A 15,619-nucleotide genomic window follows, 5' to 3' on the forward strand; every position below is an offset into this window, starting at 1 on the left:
TGATTTTTTAAATGATAAGATGACGTAGAGGAAAACTGAGTAAAAAACCGGTGTCTAGCAAATATTTTTTTCTTGAAGAAAACGATTGATGCATGAAATTGACTTGTTCATGGTGAGAACAAGTAAAGTGAGGGTCCAAAGCATTTAAAGTCAGGGGGGCATAATACTTTTCATCCTTGTGACAAAAATCTGTGTTTATGTATGTATCATAGTTATATTAACTAGTTTAGGGTGGATAGTTATACATATTTCAAATAAAATATTTAATAAATATAATTGATATCGAAAATATTTAATAAAATTTACAAATCATTTCATATCAAAATAATTCTCTCTTTATTTCCAAATGCAAAAATGTTATATCATTTCAAAGATTAAATGATTACATATTCAAATAAGTAGCGGATTAAAATTTTATGTAAATTAATGAATTGGTTTTTATGATATATAAGATTTATTCTTAATTATAAATAATAGTATGTATAAATTGCATTAATCTGTAAAAATTACATAGACTTTTTTTAGACTTTAAGTACTTCAAATTTTCTTTTGGTTATACTAGGCACTTAAACATGATTCCATAACCGGAGTTGTCCCTGCTGTTACATCGGTAAAAAAAAACACCCGTCCGAACCACCGTCTTCTTTTATAAAATGCTGCCAGTTTTTCTTCAAATTGGAACTGATATTGAAGCGAATTAAGATTTTAGCAAAGATGAAGGGTACATTGATACAAATTTACTTGTCTTTGTTCCATCATTTCTTTCTGTCCTTTAGTGTCTTAACAAGGAGAAAGATGTAAATATGAACCGACTGGTGTAGAGCCAAATAACACAAGGAAACCTCATCCTTTTATCTCAATATCCTGAAAACAGAACGAGTGGCTGCCTTCTTCCTTGAGAGAAAAGAAAGAAGACAATGGTGTAAGGGTGTGCAATGGGTTCAATAGCACAAAGTGTTTTAATGGCACTGACTGTAACGGTCAACCAGTTTGCTTCTTCAAACGTGCATGCAGTTCATAGGAAACAAGGCAAATCGCCACCCCCCACTTCTAAACCTAAACCAACCAATACAAAAACAATTACAGCCGCCGCAGCAAACGCTGGTGACACCGGAATTGCAAGGAGAGGTCTCATTTTATACGCCGTGGCTTCCGCTCCTCAACTCAATGATTCCAGAACCGAGCTTCTCAAAAGTACCGTACCCAGTTTTCTTTTGTTCCTTGGTTTTTTTTTTTTGTTTGTTTGGTAATGTTAAAAAGGACTGAACGAAACAGTAAAAATTTGACAGAGTACTTGAAGAAAACAGAGGAAAACAAAGCCAAGAATGACAAAGAGGTATGCTTCTAAATTGGAATAATTTAAGTAAATGGCCCATTTTCTCCATGATTTGCTTCTTAGTTTTTTTGGTTAGCAGAGAATGGAGAATTATTACAGGCGAAACTACAAGGATTACTTTGAATTCGTTGAAGGGACATTGAAAGGGAAGGACGAGCAGCAGCTAAGTGAAGCAGAAAAAGGTATTCTCGATTGGCTTAAAGCCAACAAATAAGAGATTCAGTCCATCCATCTTTGGACAAGTACAGGTTCCAGTTGTTAGATATTTGTAACTCAAGTATAATCATGCTGTTTTTGCTGCAAATTGTAGTTTTTGTCATTCAATAGATTTCTATTTGGTTATTTAATTTATAAAAAAAAGGTCATAAATTAGTAATTAAATTATTTGAAAGGTGTTTTTTTAAGTTAAGTTGCTAAAACATGTTCGATGTCTCTACTATCATTAAGTTTATAATTTGATCATTCTAATTATTGATAAGTTTACACTTTGATCACTCAAATTTTACACCATTACTCCCTTACCCGATAATCTAAATAGTATTAACAACTCATGCCCCAAACTTTAGCAAAGTCACTATCAACCCCATGCCTAGCTCATCTCTAACTTGACCAACATGTCAACCTTTATTTTTTAACCCACTTACTATTTCCCCTTCGGTCAAAGCCATAACTCAATAAAATCTACAATCAAGTTATTCACACACCCTTACCTCAAACGAGCGGCCAAAGGTTACCACAACCACAATCAAACCGAACAATAATGCAAAAAAAAAAGCAAAAAAAAAGAGGGAAAAATCCTGTTTTGACAAGCCTCAAATAGGACCCCCAAAAGCAAAAGGATGGAATAAAATCAAAGAAAAGAGAACCAATATATATATATATATATATAAAGAGGCTCAAAGTACTGGATTCAGTCAAGAGTTAGCCGGAGAGGTCCAAGCAATGGAGGCTCAATCGAAGAAGGTTAAAGAGAAAGTCTCGTTGAGAAGAGGAACATGTCAAAGTCAAGTGACCATTTGATTATGGTGGACGGGGATTAGAGAGCTTCTCTGTTAGGGCTTCAAGTTTAAATCAATGAAGTTTTAGGCAATTTCAACCAAAGTTAAACTATAAAGCTAAAAGAGGGAAAGACCTCTGGTTTGGTCTATTTCTTTTCTAGAGGTAGAGGCTAGGAGGGGGTGAGATTATTGGAATACGACTGTGAAGAAGGTCCTCTAAAACCCTAAAACAATCGAATAGTTTAGTGACTAACTTTTTTAATTTTTTTTTAAAATTGAGAGGCCAAAGTATAAACTTACTAATAGAGTGACATTGGGTGTAGTTTACCCTATGATGAATAACAAGTTAAAAACCATCAGACATCCGTTAGCAACTTAATGACCTAGTGACTTAAACGATAAATTTCAAATAATTCAATGATCAATTTGTAACCTTTTGAAATTGAGTACCAAAATGTAAACTTATTAACAATAGATTGACCTTGGTGTAATTTATACAAATATAATAGAGAAAAATTAAAGACTTTTAGGATGATATACACTTTTCTTAACGCATTTATGATTTGCTTTTAGAATATATTAGAAGGCTTAAATATTAAAGAAGCTCCTGTAAAATAATTTAAAAAATCAATTGAGCCATTCATCAAAAAGTGCAATTAATCGAACTCTTAATCGAAAGTAGCAATCAATTGATTCCTTGGAATATGGGTTTTAGTCGAAGCCTATGAACCATTAAGTGCTGATGTAGTGGTTGACATGGTAGCAGAGTGGAAAAATAATGATGTGGCGGCTAATGTTGCATTTGACATGGAAAAAATCTATCATGAAGGGTTTAATTACTTTTTAAAATTATTTTAGGAGGGCTTAATTGATTTTTAGAGATTGTATAAAAATTTTAAATAAATTATAAAAAGATAAAATATATTAAAAATTTATAAAAGAAAGCAACCGTTTTAAAAATATTTAATCATTTAATAACTTGTATAAATTTTTATATTTTCCTATTTTCATAATTTTTACAATATAATAATTTTTTAAAAAAATAATAAAAATTATTATTCATTTCTGTTTTCCCTCACAAATTGCAATACATCATATCTCAATCTGGCTTTATAAATTTTTCTCGCATCACTTTTTTTCAACCAAAATCATTATTTATCACTCACATTAAGTCACCAAACACAAAATTCATTATCTTTCGAGTCTCTTACTCGGCACCTCATAATCACCATCACACTTTCAAACTCCCATTAAAACCAAATCCAAATCTTCTAAACAACAAAAATATAGATCAAATTTGCTGGTTCATTATTAATGTAATTCTTGAAAACATGGATAAAAATTTTTCCATTTATGAAATTATTTTTATAATCATAAAAAATGGTATTGGAAAAAAACAGATAAATCACCCTACCTTAGTTTTTGAAAATGTTGGGTAGGAAAATGTAATCTTATAGAGAAGTAAAAGATAAAACACATAACCCACAACTATTTTAACTACTAAAATTATATTGGTTAATATAATAAAATAAAAAGGTATTTTTGAGATTACATAATAATTGGAATGTTGACAATCCAAATACCATAGTCTCATTTCAAAATGTAACATTACGGGTCGTAACGTTATATTTGACGAATAAATTATTCCTTAAATAATTTTGTGTATATATATATATTAGAATACTCGTTTTAGTTAAAGTTACGTTTTTATAAAAAATAATATATTTTTCCAACACAATTATTCCTCGGCCAAAAATGATTATTCCAAAAATTGATTATTCCAAAATATAAACAAAAATAATATATCAAATGCTGCCAGTTTTTCTTCAAATTGGAACTGATATTGAAGCGAATTAAGATTTTAGCAAAGATGAAGGGTACATTGATCCAAATTTACGTGTCTTTGTTCCATCATTTCTTTTTGTCCTTTAGTGTCTTAACAAGGAGAAAGATGTAAATATGAACCGACTGCTGTAGAGCCAAATTACACAAGGAAACCTCATCCTTTTATCTCATTATCCTGAAAACAGAACGAGTGGCTTCCTTGATAGAAAAGAAAGAAGACAATGGTGTAAGGGTGTGCAATGGGTTCAATAGCACAAAGTGTTTTAATGGCACTGACTGTAACAGTCAACCAGTTTGCTCCTTCAAACGTGCATGCAGTTCATAGGAAACAAGGCAAATCGCCATCCCCCACTTCTAAACCTAAACCAAAACCAACCTATACAACAACAATCACAGCCGCCGCAGCAAACGTTGGTTTCACCGGAATTGCAACGAGAGGTCTCATTTTATCCGCCGTGGCTTTCGCTCCTCAACTCAATGATTCCAGAACCGAGCTTCTCAAAAGTACCGTACCCAGTTTTCTTTTGTTCCTTGGTTTTTTTTTTTTTGGTAATGTTAAAAAGGACTGAACGAAACAGTAAAAATTTGACAGAGTACTTGAAGAAAACAGAGGAAAACAAAGCCAAGAATGACAAAGAGGTATGCTTCTAAATTGGAATAATTTAAGTAAATGGCCCATTTTCTCCATGATTTGCTTCTTAGTTTTTTTGGTTAGCAGAGAATGGAGAATTATTACAGGCGAAACTACAAGGATTACTTTGAATTCGTTGAAGGGACATTGAAAGGGAAGGACGAGCAGCAGCTAAGTGAAGCAGAAAAAGGTATTCTCGATTGGCTTAAAGCCAACAAATAAGAGATTCAGTCCATCCATCTTTGGACAAGTACAGGTTCCAGTTGTTAGATATTTGTAACTCAAGTATAATCATGCTGTTTTTGCTGCAAATTGTAGTTTTTCTCATTCAATAGATTTCTATTTCGTTACTTAATTTATAAAAAAAAGTCATAAATTAGTAATTAAATTATTTGAAAGGTATTTTTTAAGTTAAGTTGCTAAAACATGTTAGATGTCTCTACTATCAGTAAATTTATAATTTGATCATTTTAATTATTGATAAGTTTACACTTTAACCACTCAATTTTTATACCATTACTCCCTTACCCGATAATCTAAATAGTATTAACAACTCATGCCCCAAACTTTAGCAAAGTCACTACCAACCCCATGCCTCATCTCTAACTTGACCAACATGTCAACCTTTATTTTTTAACCCACTTACTATTTCCCCTTTGGTCAAAGCCATAACTCAAAAAAAGAGGCTCAAAGTACTGGATTCAGTCAAGAGTTAGCCGAGAGATCCAAGCAATGGAGGCTTAGGCTTCCTTTGGTTTGGCTGTAAAAGCCAGTGAGATGCAGTTGGGGGGAAAAAATAGTACCAATCTCACTGCTATGCTGTTTGGTTCAGCAAGTTAGTGCAGTGAGATTGCATCTCCACCACACTGCTCAGCTGAAAATCAGCTGGAGATTTCAGCTGCAATTGAAATCAACTGAACTGTTGGTATTTTTAACAGACAAAAATACCCTGCTGCAACTAGAACCATCGTCAATGGATAAGCTCTCAAAATGGAGATAAAAGAGAGAAAAATATATACCCTCAAAAATGGTGACCCTTTCAACTCCACTCTCCCATAACTCTTTATCCTCTCCAGAATTATCAACGAAACGCCATGGTTGTCCTCTTCATCAACCCATGTACCTCTCAGAGTCAGCTGTTCTTCTTCTGGTATGGCCCTTGCTTTTTTTCTTTCTTTATTTCTTAAACTGCTTCCAAATTCTTTTTCCTTTTTTCCTCTTTTTGAATGTTTGGAATATGGATTCAAGCTTGAAAGTAATTCCCATTATGTGGGTAAATCTCAATTGTCGGTGATGTCTTCAGTTCAAGTCATGTTTTGGGGTTTATGTTGTTGAGTTATTGTCTGGAACTTTAATGGGGGAAGCCATGTTTAGCTTTGTGTTTTCTCTTTAATTACTACCGCTGATATGTTTTCTTCCATCGAAGCAGCTAGCAAACGTGTTCCCAAATCCGAGGAAAGCTCGTTTCCCTTTAAGGAACTGAGGACTGTAGCTTGTGGCCTTCTTGCTGTATGCACCGTTGCCACTGCCTCGCCTGTAATTGCTGCCAATCAGGTTGAAAACCTTCACCACTCCTTCTGGGTTAAGAATTGCCAGGAACACATAAATTGTTGCACGGTAGCTGTTTGTATCTTAGCCTGAAAGAAGAAATAATGGAATTCATACGTAAATTAGCCTAGTTAATTCAATCAAACTGTCTATCCAAGTTACCTTAGGTCATTTAGTAACTGGCTTGCTCGGGTAAGGATGATTATGGGGATTGGGGAATAAATGTTCCCATATCCATCTGACGATTCAAATTAACACTGTCAAAAGGCTACTAAAAATGTCTAATTACTAAGGCATTGTCATGCAGAGGCTTCCTCCGTTGTCAACGGAGCCGAACCGATGCGAGCGTGCATTCGTTGGTAACACCATAGGTCAGGCAAATGGTGTGTATGATAAGCCGCTCGATCTACGCTTCTGCGATTACACTAACGAGAAATCGAACCTGAAGGGGAAATCTCTTGCGGCTGCACTTATGTCGGATGCTAAGTTTGATGGTGCAGACATGTCTGAAGCTGTGATGTCAAAGGCTTATGCTGTTGGAGCTAGCTTCAAAGGTAAATCTTCTTTATGTTTTGCATTTTCTGCAATCATACATCTTATCGTAACTCGGTGTTTTTGAGACAATTATAATTTTGTGCAAATTATCTATTTGATAAACTTGGCACAATTACTCGTATATATTTAAATACAGATATATGAGTATGATCCTCCAAATACATAAAAACATTTAGAAAAAATTAAGCATACACGTACCGAGTACATGTGTGTATTCAACACACATCCAAGTTGAGTACTGGAAATCATGGTGAATAAGTTTAGCATAAAAATGGGAAATGATCCAAAATATAATGAACACAGGTACAGACTTCTCGAATGCGGTTTTGGATCGAGTTAATTTCGGAAAAGCGAATCTGCAAGGAGCTATATTCAAGAACACAGTGTTATCTGGTTCAACATTCGACAATGCGCAGCTTGAAGATGCAGTTTTCGAAGATACCATCATCGGTTACATTGATCTTCAGAAGCTTTGTACCAACACAAGCATCAGTGCTGAAGGAAGAGTTGAGTTGGGTTGCCGATGACTGATTTATTTACACATATATATTCTATGTTCTTACTTTCTTTTCTTTTTAATTTTCATGTTGAGATTAAAAATGGTACTGGAAAACGGTTATTTCTGGTTTTGCTACGTCTTTTATCTGCTTTGGGCCGCAAATGAAACAGATCAAAAATTTGTGGAAAGGAATTTGGGTCAATCGGCGCTCAGGCTGATGTCTGATTTGAAAGTTTGCTTTATTATTTAAAGGCATAATGGCTATTTAAAAGAAATTTTCTATTTTTCATTGTTACTCCCTAAAATTTGTATTATTTGGTAAAATCTCAAAATTGATAGAAAAATTTACTTTTGTTGATGTGGCATGCACGTGGATGTAATAACAGTAATTAATTAAATTTTTAAATTTAAAAAATTCAAAACTATATTTAAAAAAATAAATACATTAAAAATTATAAAAAATATATTTAATTACATTGAATCAAAGTTCATGTATTAAATTGCACATTGGATAAAAATTCGTGTATAATTTTAAAATTTATACCTATATAAACTATAGCAAATATAGCAATTTATACTTGCATCTTAGGAAATTTTGAGAAAAGGGATTAAAAGCCATCTAAAATAAACAAGTCGATTAAGGCATTATTGGCGTTAACTGCATAGGCTTCCTTTGAGGCTGTGCGTTTATCTAATAAATAATTTAAATTGATTATATAATTCATTAAAATATTAGAAGATGCATTTTAATATTTTATTAAATGAATTTATAAATTCACATATTTTAATAATTTAAAAAAGTAAAATAATTTTAAAAAATTCTATTATATATCAATTCTAATTTGATGTCCTTAATAGTCATTTTTTATTCTCATCTCACCGCTACAACTGCGTTTGAATCCAAACACACACTCTACCATTGTTTCTAATCTCACCGCTACAGTATCCAATCTCACCGTTACAGTAACTAATCTCACCGCCACCGCTATTTTTAACCTCACCGGAGGTAAACACACCGCCCATCCAAACTCACCCTGAATCGAAGAAGGTTAAAGAGAAAGTCTCGTTGAGAAGAGGAACATGTCAAAGTCAAGTGACCATTTGATTATGGTGGACAGGGATTAGAAAGCTTCTCTGTTAGGGCTTCAAGTTTAAATTAACGAAGTTTTAGGCAATTTCAACGAAAGTTAAACCATAAAGCTAAAAGAGGGAAATACCTTTGGTTTGGTCTGTTTCTTTTCTAAAGGTAGAGGCTAGGAGGTGGTGAGATTATTGGACTACAACTGTGAAGAAGGTCCCCTAAAACCCTAAAACAATCAAATAGTTCAGTGACTAACTTTTAAATTTTTTTAAAATTGAGGGGACAAAGTATAAACTTACTAATAGAGTGACATTGGGTGTAGTTTACCCTATGATGAATAACAAGTTAATAACCATCAGACATCCGTTAGCAACTTAATGACCTAGTGACTTAAATGACAAATTTCAAATAGTTCAATGATCAATTTGTAACTTTTTGAAATTAAGTACCTAAATGTAAACTTATTAATAACTGATTGACATTGGTGTAATTTATACAAATATAATAGAGAAAAATTAAAGACTTTTAGGATGATATACACTTTTCTTAACGCATATTAAAAAAAGCTCCTGTAAAATAATTTAAAAAATCAACTGAGCCCTTCGTCAAAAAGTGCAATCAATCGAATCCTTAATCGAAAGTAACAATTAATTGAGCTCTTGGAATATAGGTTTTAGTCGAGGCCTATGAACCATTAAGTGTTGATGTAGTGCTTGACATGATAGCAGAAGTGGAAAAATAATGATGTGGCGGCTAATGTCGCATTTGACATGGAAAAAAATCTATCATGAAGGGTTTAATTACTTTTTAAAATTATTTTAGGAGGGCTTAATTGATTTTTAGAGATTGTATAAAAATTTTAAATAAATTATAAAAATATAAAATATATTAAAAATTTATAAAAGAAGCAACAATTTTAAAAATATTTAACCATTTTAATAACTTGTATAAATTTTTATATTTTCCTATTTTCATAATTTTTATAATATAATAATTTCTAATAAAATGTTTTAAAAATAATAAAAATTATTATTCATTTTTGTTTTCCCTCACAAATTGCAATACATCATATCTCAATCTGTCTTTATAAACTTTCCTCGCATCACTTTTTTTCAACCAAAATCATTATTTATCACTTACATTAAGTCACCAAACACAAAATTCATTATCTTTCAAGTCTCTTACTCGGCACCTCATAATCACCATCACCATCACCCTTTCAAACTCCCATTAAAACCAAATCCAAATCTTCTAAACAACAAAAATATAGATCAAATTTGCTGGTTCATTATTAATGTAATTCTTGAAATATGGATCAAAATTTTTCCATTTATGAAATTATTTTTATAATCATAAAACATGACATTGGGAAAAAAACAGATAAATCACCCTACCTTAGTTTTTGAAAATGTTGGGTAGGAAAATGTAATCTTATAGAGAAGTAAAAGATAAAACACATAACCCACAACTATTTTAACTACTAACATTATATTGGTTAATATAATAAAATAAAAGGGTATTTTTGAGATTACATAACAATTGGAATGTTGACAATCCAAACACCATAGTCTCATTTCAAAATGTAACATTACGGGTCGTAACGTTATATTTGACGAATAAATTATTCCTTAAATAATTTTGTGTATATATATATATATTAGAATACTCGTTTTAGTTAAAGTTACGTTTTTATAAAAAATAATATATTTTTCCAACACAATTATTCCTCGGACAAAATTGATTATTCCAAAATATAAAAAAAAATCTAAGTGTCTAAATGCTCATCTTTGACAACCTAATAAAAGTCTAATAGATAAGCTCAAGTTTTCGCACTTATCCTATGTTTGGATCACACTAAAACAAGGGAAAGGAAAGGAAAGTGACCTCTTTTTCCTTGTTCCGATAGTTTCTTTTATTTAAGCAAGAGAAAGTAAAGGAAGTTGAATTTCCTTGCTTCCCCTAGAATTACTTAGTTTTGATTTTACCCAATTTGGAGAAAGAAAAGTGATGTTACTTTTTAAGATATAAACTACATTTTTATCTTATTACTTTTCACACAAATTATTTTATAAAAAAATAATTTTTTTTAATAAACAATCAGTTCAATGTCTAGACACAAGTTTAAATAAGGCAATGAACAACGACAAACAACAAGTAGAGTAAAGGAGGAGATAGCACACAAATTTTGTTAATGCAATTCAAACACAATCCAACTCAGTGAAGCTTCACTCAGTGAATAGTTTATTCAATAATTAATCCAACTACTTATTAGCTAAAACCCAACCTACTCTTGCACAAGAAGCAATTGTAGCCCCAATAGATAACTCCAACCCGAATAATCTCAACCATAACAGTTTAATACTCTCCAATAAAACCTATGAAAAAAGTACAAAAATACAAGTAAATCCTTGTTTGTTATAAAAAAAAATTTCAAAGATAAGACTATAAACCTTATTAGTAGATAAAGTAGCAAGTAAAAAAGCTAGCTTGATCCTTATTAGGAACTATAGCTAAGTAGAGTGTTAGTTCTTTGTATTAATTAGTTTCTGGAGTTGGTTAACTGTTAAAGTAGTTACTTGTTAGCAGTTGTTAAAGTCATCTAGAGGTTGTTGAAGAAGGTTAGCTAGGTTTCTTGTTAGTGATAATCATGCTTTAACACTCTAAGCTTTTTGTAACAATACGTGTCTCGTCCCTATTGGAGATATTCGAGTTTATGAAATAACTAAACATATTATTATTTTTAGGCTTAATGATAAATTTGATCACTAACGTTTGACATGGTTTGTCAAAATGATCCTAAATGTATTTTTGAGCCTTTTTTTGTCATCAACCTTTTTTATTTTCAAACTGCTTTTTCTAATAGATTTGATGAAAGTATTGTTAAAAAATTTAACGGGGATGATATGGAATATTTTTAATGAGATGTAATTTATTACTTAGGTAACCCAGTAAGACAATTACATATGAAAAATAATAAAATAAATAAATCCTATATGAAATTAAAAAAATAACTCTTAATTTAAAACAAATAAATCATCTAAAAAAGATTTCAAAAAGATTTCCTATTTGAAGTATTTTTGGTTTGATTTATTAATTATCTTTTTGAAACCTCTTAGTAAATTCATTTTGAAACCTTTTTTTTAAATAAATTATTTTCTTTAAATTAAGAGTTATTTTTTAAAATTTCATATATGATTTATTTATTTGATTATTTTCACATGTAATTATCTTATTAGGTTATCTAAGTAATAAATTACATCTCATTAAAAATATTCCACATCATCCCCATTAACTTTTTTAACAGTACTTTCATCAAATCTGTTAAAAAAAGAAATTAAAAAAAGAATAAAAATTTGATGGCAAAAAAAGATTTTAAAATACAATTAGGATCATTTTGACAAAACATATAAACGTTAGTAGCCAAATTTATCATTAAACATTTTTTTAATCAAAATCATGTTTTTAAAGCTTGAAATAGTGGGCTTTTAGCTTTGTCAGCTTAAAATGGAACTTTTAAACCCAAGCTCAACTCCTTGGCCCAAAAAAAAAGGGAAAAGAAAAGGCAAAAACAAAAGCAAAAACACGTTTGAAATAGTGAGTTTATTGCTTTTACATGGTATCATAGGTCAGGTTCTAAACCCTAACCCCCCCCCCCACACACAAATCCCAAACCGTCGACTGCTTTTTTCCTTTTATCTTCATCACAGCTTATTTGTCATGTTTGAGACGCAATCTACCTTGACTCCTACTCTTGTTAGTGTTGTGACGCCTGATTGAGGGTCACCTACATCCTTTTCTCTCCATATTTCTCACTAGATACAATTGAAGCTCACTTCTACAAACATTCCACTTTGGAAGAAGCAACTTATGTTAATGGTTTGAAGGAAATTCCATCCAAATTCACAGCAGATGGTCAGATTAATCTGGCTTATACATTATGGGTTCATCACATTTAGATGGTCCTTAGATCTTAGTGGACCGTTGCGTTTGTTTTAAAGTTGATCCTTCCTTGGATAGTTGACCTAGACAATTATATGTATGTATATGTATGCACTCACTCCATCTTTCTAATTATTTGTGACAATTAGATTGATCTCTAGACAACTTTTTTCCTCAATCATTACAAAATTTTATTGAAACCTGATAAAGATAAAACCAACCAAAATATCAGTAAAAATATTGCAATAAATACATTTGACAAATCATACAAAACATCGATCTATAGGACATTCTCTTAAATAAAAAAAACTCCTAAAATCAACCTATCACACCTCAATACAAACAACCTAGAAACTCTTGAAAGCAACAAAATATTGTAACAAGGAGACGTCATAAAAGCAACCAAGCTCAATAAGAGAGTAAAAGCAAAATAACAAAGGAAATTAAGAATCGAGCACACCCCTTAACATCACAAAACATCAGCAACTATAAATCTCTTTAGAAAACTCCAAACACGGACACACAAATTAAGGGCTACTATTTAACATATATAAAAAAATGGGACATAAAAAATACCAAAAAAACAAATATGAAAAAATTCCCTCGCAACATAAGCTTACAAATGTCTCACAAAAGTAAGATTAATCTCGAATTTCCTCCTTGAGCAGCTTCCCACTCCATCACCCACTCACCTCAAATCTTTGTAGTCTTGTTGCTCAATTCAATATTTGTACGTGCTTTAACTACAGTAAGATTTAATTGTTTACCCACAGCCCAAGATGTTTCATCCTTGTGCTGGAAGATGCAATGGTGTCAAGGGTCAACCTTGTTATTTCTTGGATTGAAAACATCCCCTGTTGATCTATAGATTGTTATGCAGGGATGTTTCGAAATTAGGATCTTCACCGATATGAATGAAGTTGGTTCATGATGTTTAAGCTAATCCTGGAAATTTGGATGCGTATAATTTTGGCAAGACTGTGCTTGTATTTTCTTCCGTACTGCCCCATTATATTTATATCTTCAATTCAAGAAAGTAAAGGGTTTATTAAAGTTTAAGTTCTGGTACGCATGATAAGATCATCTTACAGGAGAAGAATAATGAAAGTATAAATATTTGTAGTATACGAGTATAAGTGATAAGTATGCATACGGTAGACTAAGTTGGGAATTTTAAGATATTGTTTTTATATATCCCAAAGTCGGTAGCCAAAGGTGGTGACAGGTTAAGTAAATGGAATTGGAATTTCTATGTACGGACACTTGTCAAATGTGGCAGGTTTCTCTTGGCATTAAATGTACACAAAATTTAAAATTTTGATTTACTACAGGAAATCATGTGCAGCCAAAACTCAGATTTAATGCCTGAACCAGATTTACAAGCTGGAAGGGATTAAAAACAAAAAAGAAATGTGTATTTCTAGAGATAGAGATGGTGGATTCAGAGATGATCATTTAAGGTGATGCTCACAGATATGTGAACACATGCATGGCGATAAGAGACAAGCAGACGGCTGCCATGGAAAACAGAAACAAGGCTTGTTAGACTGCAGTGTGAGACATGAACAGAAATTAGATAAGTTTCATGCAAACACCACACACAGTGACTGGCAATGGCATTCCCCTTTGTTTCTTTACACAGGAATTGAAGCTTTTGGCTTTGGTGGTTGTTGGTACAACATTTTATGTTTTCCCCCATACTTCCTTACATCCCTTATCCAATATGATGACATGCAATTAGTCTAGCATTTTCTATAATCATCTCACATCGATTAATAAAAAATTAGAATATTATAAAAAAAAACTGTGAAATTGATTCATCTTTAAGGCTATCATCACGGAACATAGTTGGACAATCCTTATATATAATATGAATTTTACCAAGACTAAAAACTCTAAAAGCTGTATGTTAAAATATAATGAAAAATAGAGCATGTGGGTATAGATATTTTACAAGTTTTCTTGACATCCTAAATTCTCAAAGTTGTATCTTTTCAACAATTTTCAACCAAACCCGAATTATATAATCTCAGTAGGAATTGAGGGGAGAAATAATGAGATGAATAAAGAAATCAAAGCAAGAGACATATAATTGTGTATGACATCAAGTTCGATGACAGCTGCAAAGCAGACAAGGTTTGAGAGGGAACAAAGCGGCATTAATATATAATATAAAATATATATATATAAATAAGAGCATTCTAAAAGAGATGAAAGAGAGCAAAATTATTAAATATAATGGAGGCATGTTCCTTTGGGGTCAGCAAGATCACAGGCAGTATCTTCCGAGCTTTAAAAAAAAAAGGGTTATGGAGATGCATATGAAGTATTCCGATATTAGCTTAATTTGTCCATTTCCTTAGCCTTGATATGAATGCCCATCACCCTCTTATGTGCATAGCATATTTAAGCCTAAAGTTCTGAGTTTTGATAAGAAATAGAACCATTGGAGTGTATGGGAGCCTTATCTACACACTTGAGAGATATGGTGATACGGGGTTGCGCGCGGACCAAGATCGAGTTGCCAAGTCACGGGAAACTCCTACGAAAACCCTAAACAATTAGATCTGAAACGAAACAGAAAATAAAAAGATTAGATTTTTGAATTTTCAGATCTGAAATAAAATCCCCAAATCAGCAAAGAATCAAATTGAGAATAGAAATAAGTGTTAGGGTTCTTGAAACCCTCAAGGAGATTGTGATTCTGCCCAATTGAACACCAAGATAGTTTTCCCCAAATTTCGACAATCTAATTTCACCCAAAAAGAGTATGAAAAAACCCTAGAAATTGGGGATTTTTGGGCTGATTCCTTAAGATAGAAACATGCTGAAAACACAATAAGAACAGAAAATAGATTAGATAATGATTCAGCATAAGTAGAAATAAAGAAAGAATTGACAGTAAGAAATTAAAAGATAAGTCCTAAGAAGCCTTGAAATCTTGAAAGATCTCACAACTCCCTTCAAACGGCTTTAATCTCCCCTCCAAAGAATATCAATGGCAAGAAGAAGGTTGAAGATGGCTCCCACAATCAAAAAGATTGTTAAAACAACTTCTAAAGAAAACTCAAGAGAAAATCCTTGAAGAACTCAAAGAGAATTTTCACTCAAATCAAATCTGAAATTTTCAATGTAATTGTAATGTAATGTAGGGTGGTTGGCCAAGCCATATAAATAGGCCTTTCAA

At 31.9% G+C, this 15,619-nt stretch overlaps 1 protein-coding gene across 3 annotated transcripts; it reads left to right on the forward strand.

The window, feature by feature from the left end:
* The first annotated feature begins 560 nt into the window (after positions 1-560).
* On the forward strand, positions 561-7,694 carry LOC107909057 (thylakoid lumenal 17.4 kDa protein, chloroplastic). Of its 3 annotated transcripts, none has more exons than XM_041108206.1 (6): positions 561-1,194; positions 1,290-1,336; positions 1,416-1,518; positions 6,240-6,364; positions 6,666-6,912; positions 7,217-7,694. In XM_041108206.1, the coding sequence occupies exons 1-6, from the start codon at positions 936-938 to the stop codon at positions 7,438-7,440; spliced, it is 1,005 nt and encodes a 334-aa protein (XP_040964140.1). In that variant the 5' UTR covers positions 561-935; the 3' UTR covers positions 7,441-7,694. The 3 variants fall into 3 exon arrangements, with proteins under 3 accessions (XP_040964140.1, XP_040964139.1, XP_040964138.1); XM_041108205.1 differs by lacking the exons at positions 561-1,194; positions 1,290-1,336; positions 1,416-1,518 and adding exons at positions 4,172-4,683; positions 4,772-4,818; positions 4,898-5,000; XM_041108204.1 differs by lacking the exons at positions 561-1,194; positions 1,290-1,336; positions 1,416-1,518 and adding exons at positions 4,173-4,683; positions 4,772-4,818; positions 4,898-5,000 and having other exon boundaries at positions 6,237-6,364.
* The last annotated feature ends 7,925 nt before the right edge of the window (positions 7,695-15,619 follow it).

The sequence above is a fragment of the Gossypium hirsutum genome, chromosome D12, assembly GCF_007990345.1.
Source record: "Gossypium hirsutum isolate 1008001.06 chromosome D12, Gossypium_hirsutum_v2.1, whole genome shotgun sequence".
NCBI classification, from domain to species: Eukaryota; Viridiplantae; Streptophyta; class Magnoliopsida; order Malvales; family Malvaceae; genus Gossypium; species Gossypium hirsutum.

What these genes read in the sequence shown, in the direction of transcription:
- LOC107909057 (XM_041108204.1), top strand. Translation starts at nt 4,419, where the DNA reads ATGGGTTCAATAGCACAAAGTGTTTTAATGGCACTGACTGTAACAGTC. An exon ending in CTGTAATTGCTGCCAATCAG is followed by an intron (nt 6,365 to 6,665) that starts GTTGAAAACCTT and finishes ATTGTCATGCAG; the next exon opens with AGGCTTCCTCCGTTGTCAAC. An exon ending in TGTTGGAGCTAGCTTCAAAG is followed by an intron (nt 6,913 to 7,216) that starts GTAAATCTTCTT and finishes TAATGAACACAG; the next exon opens with GTACAGACTTCTCGAATGCG.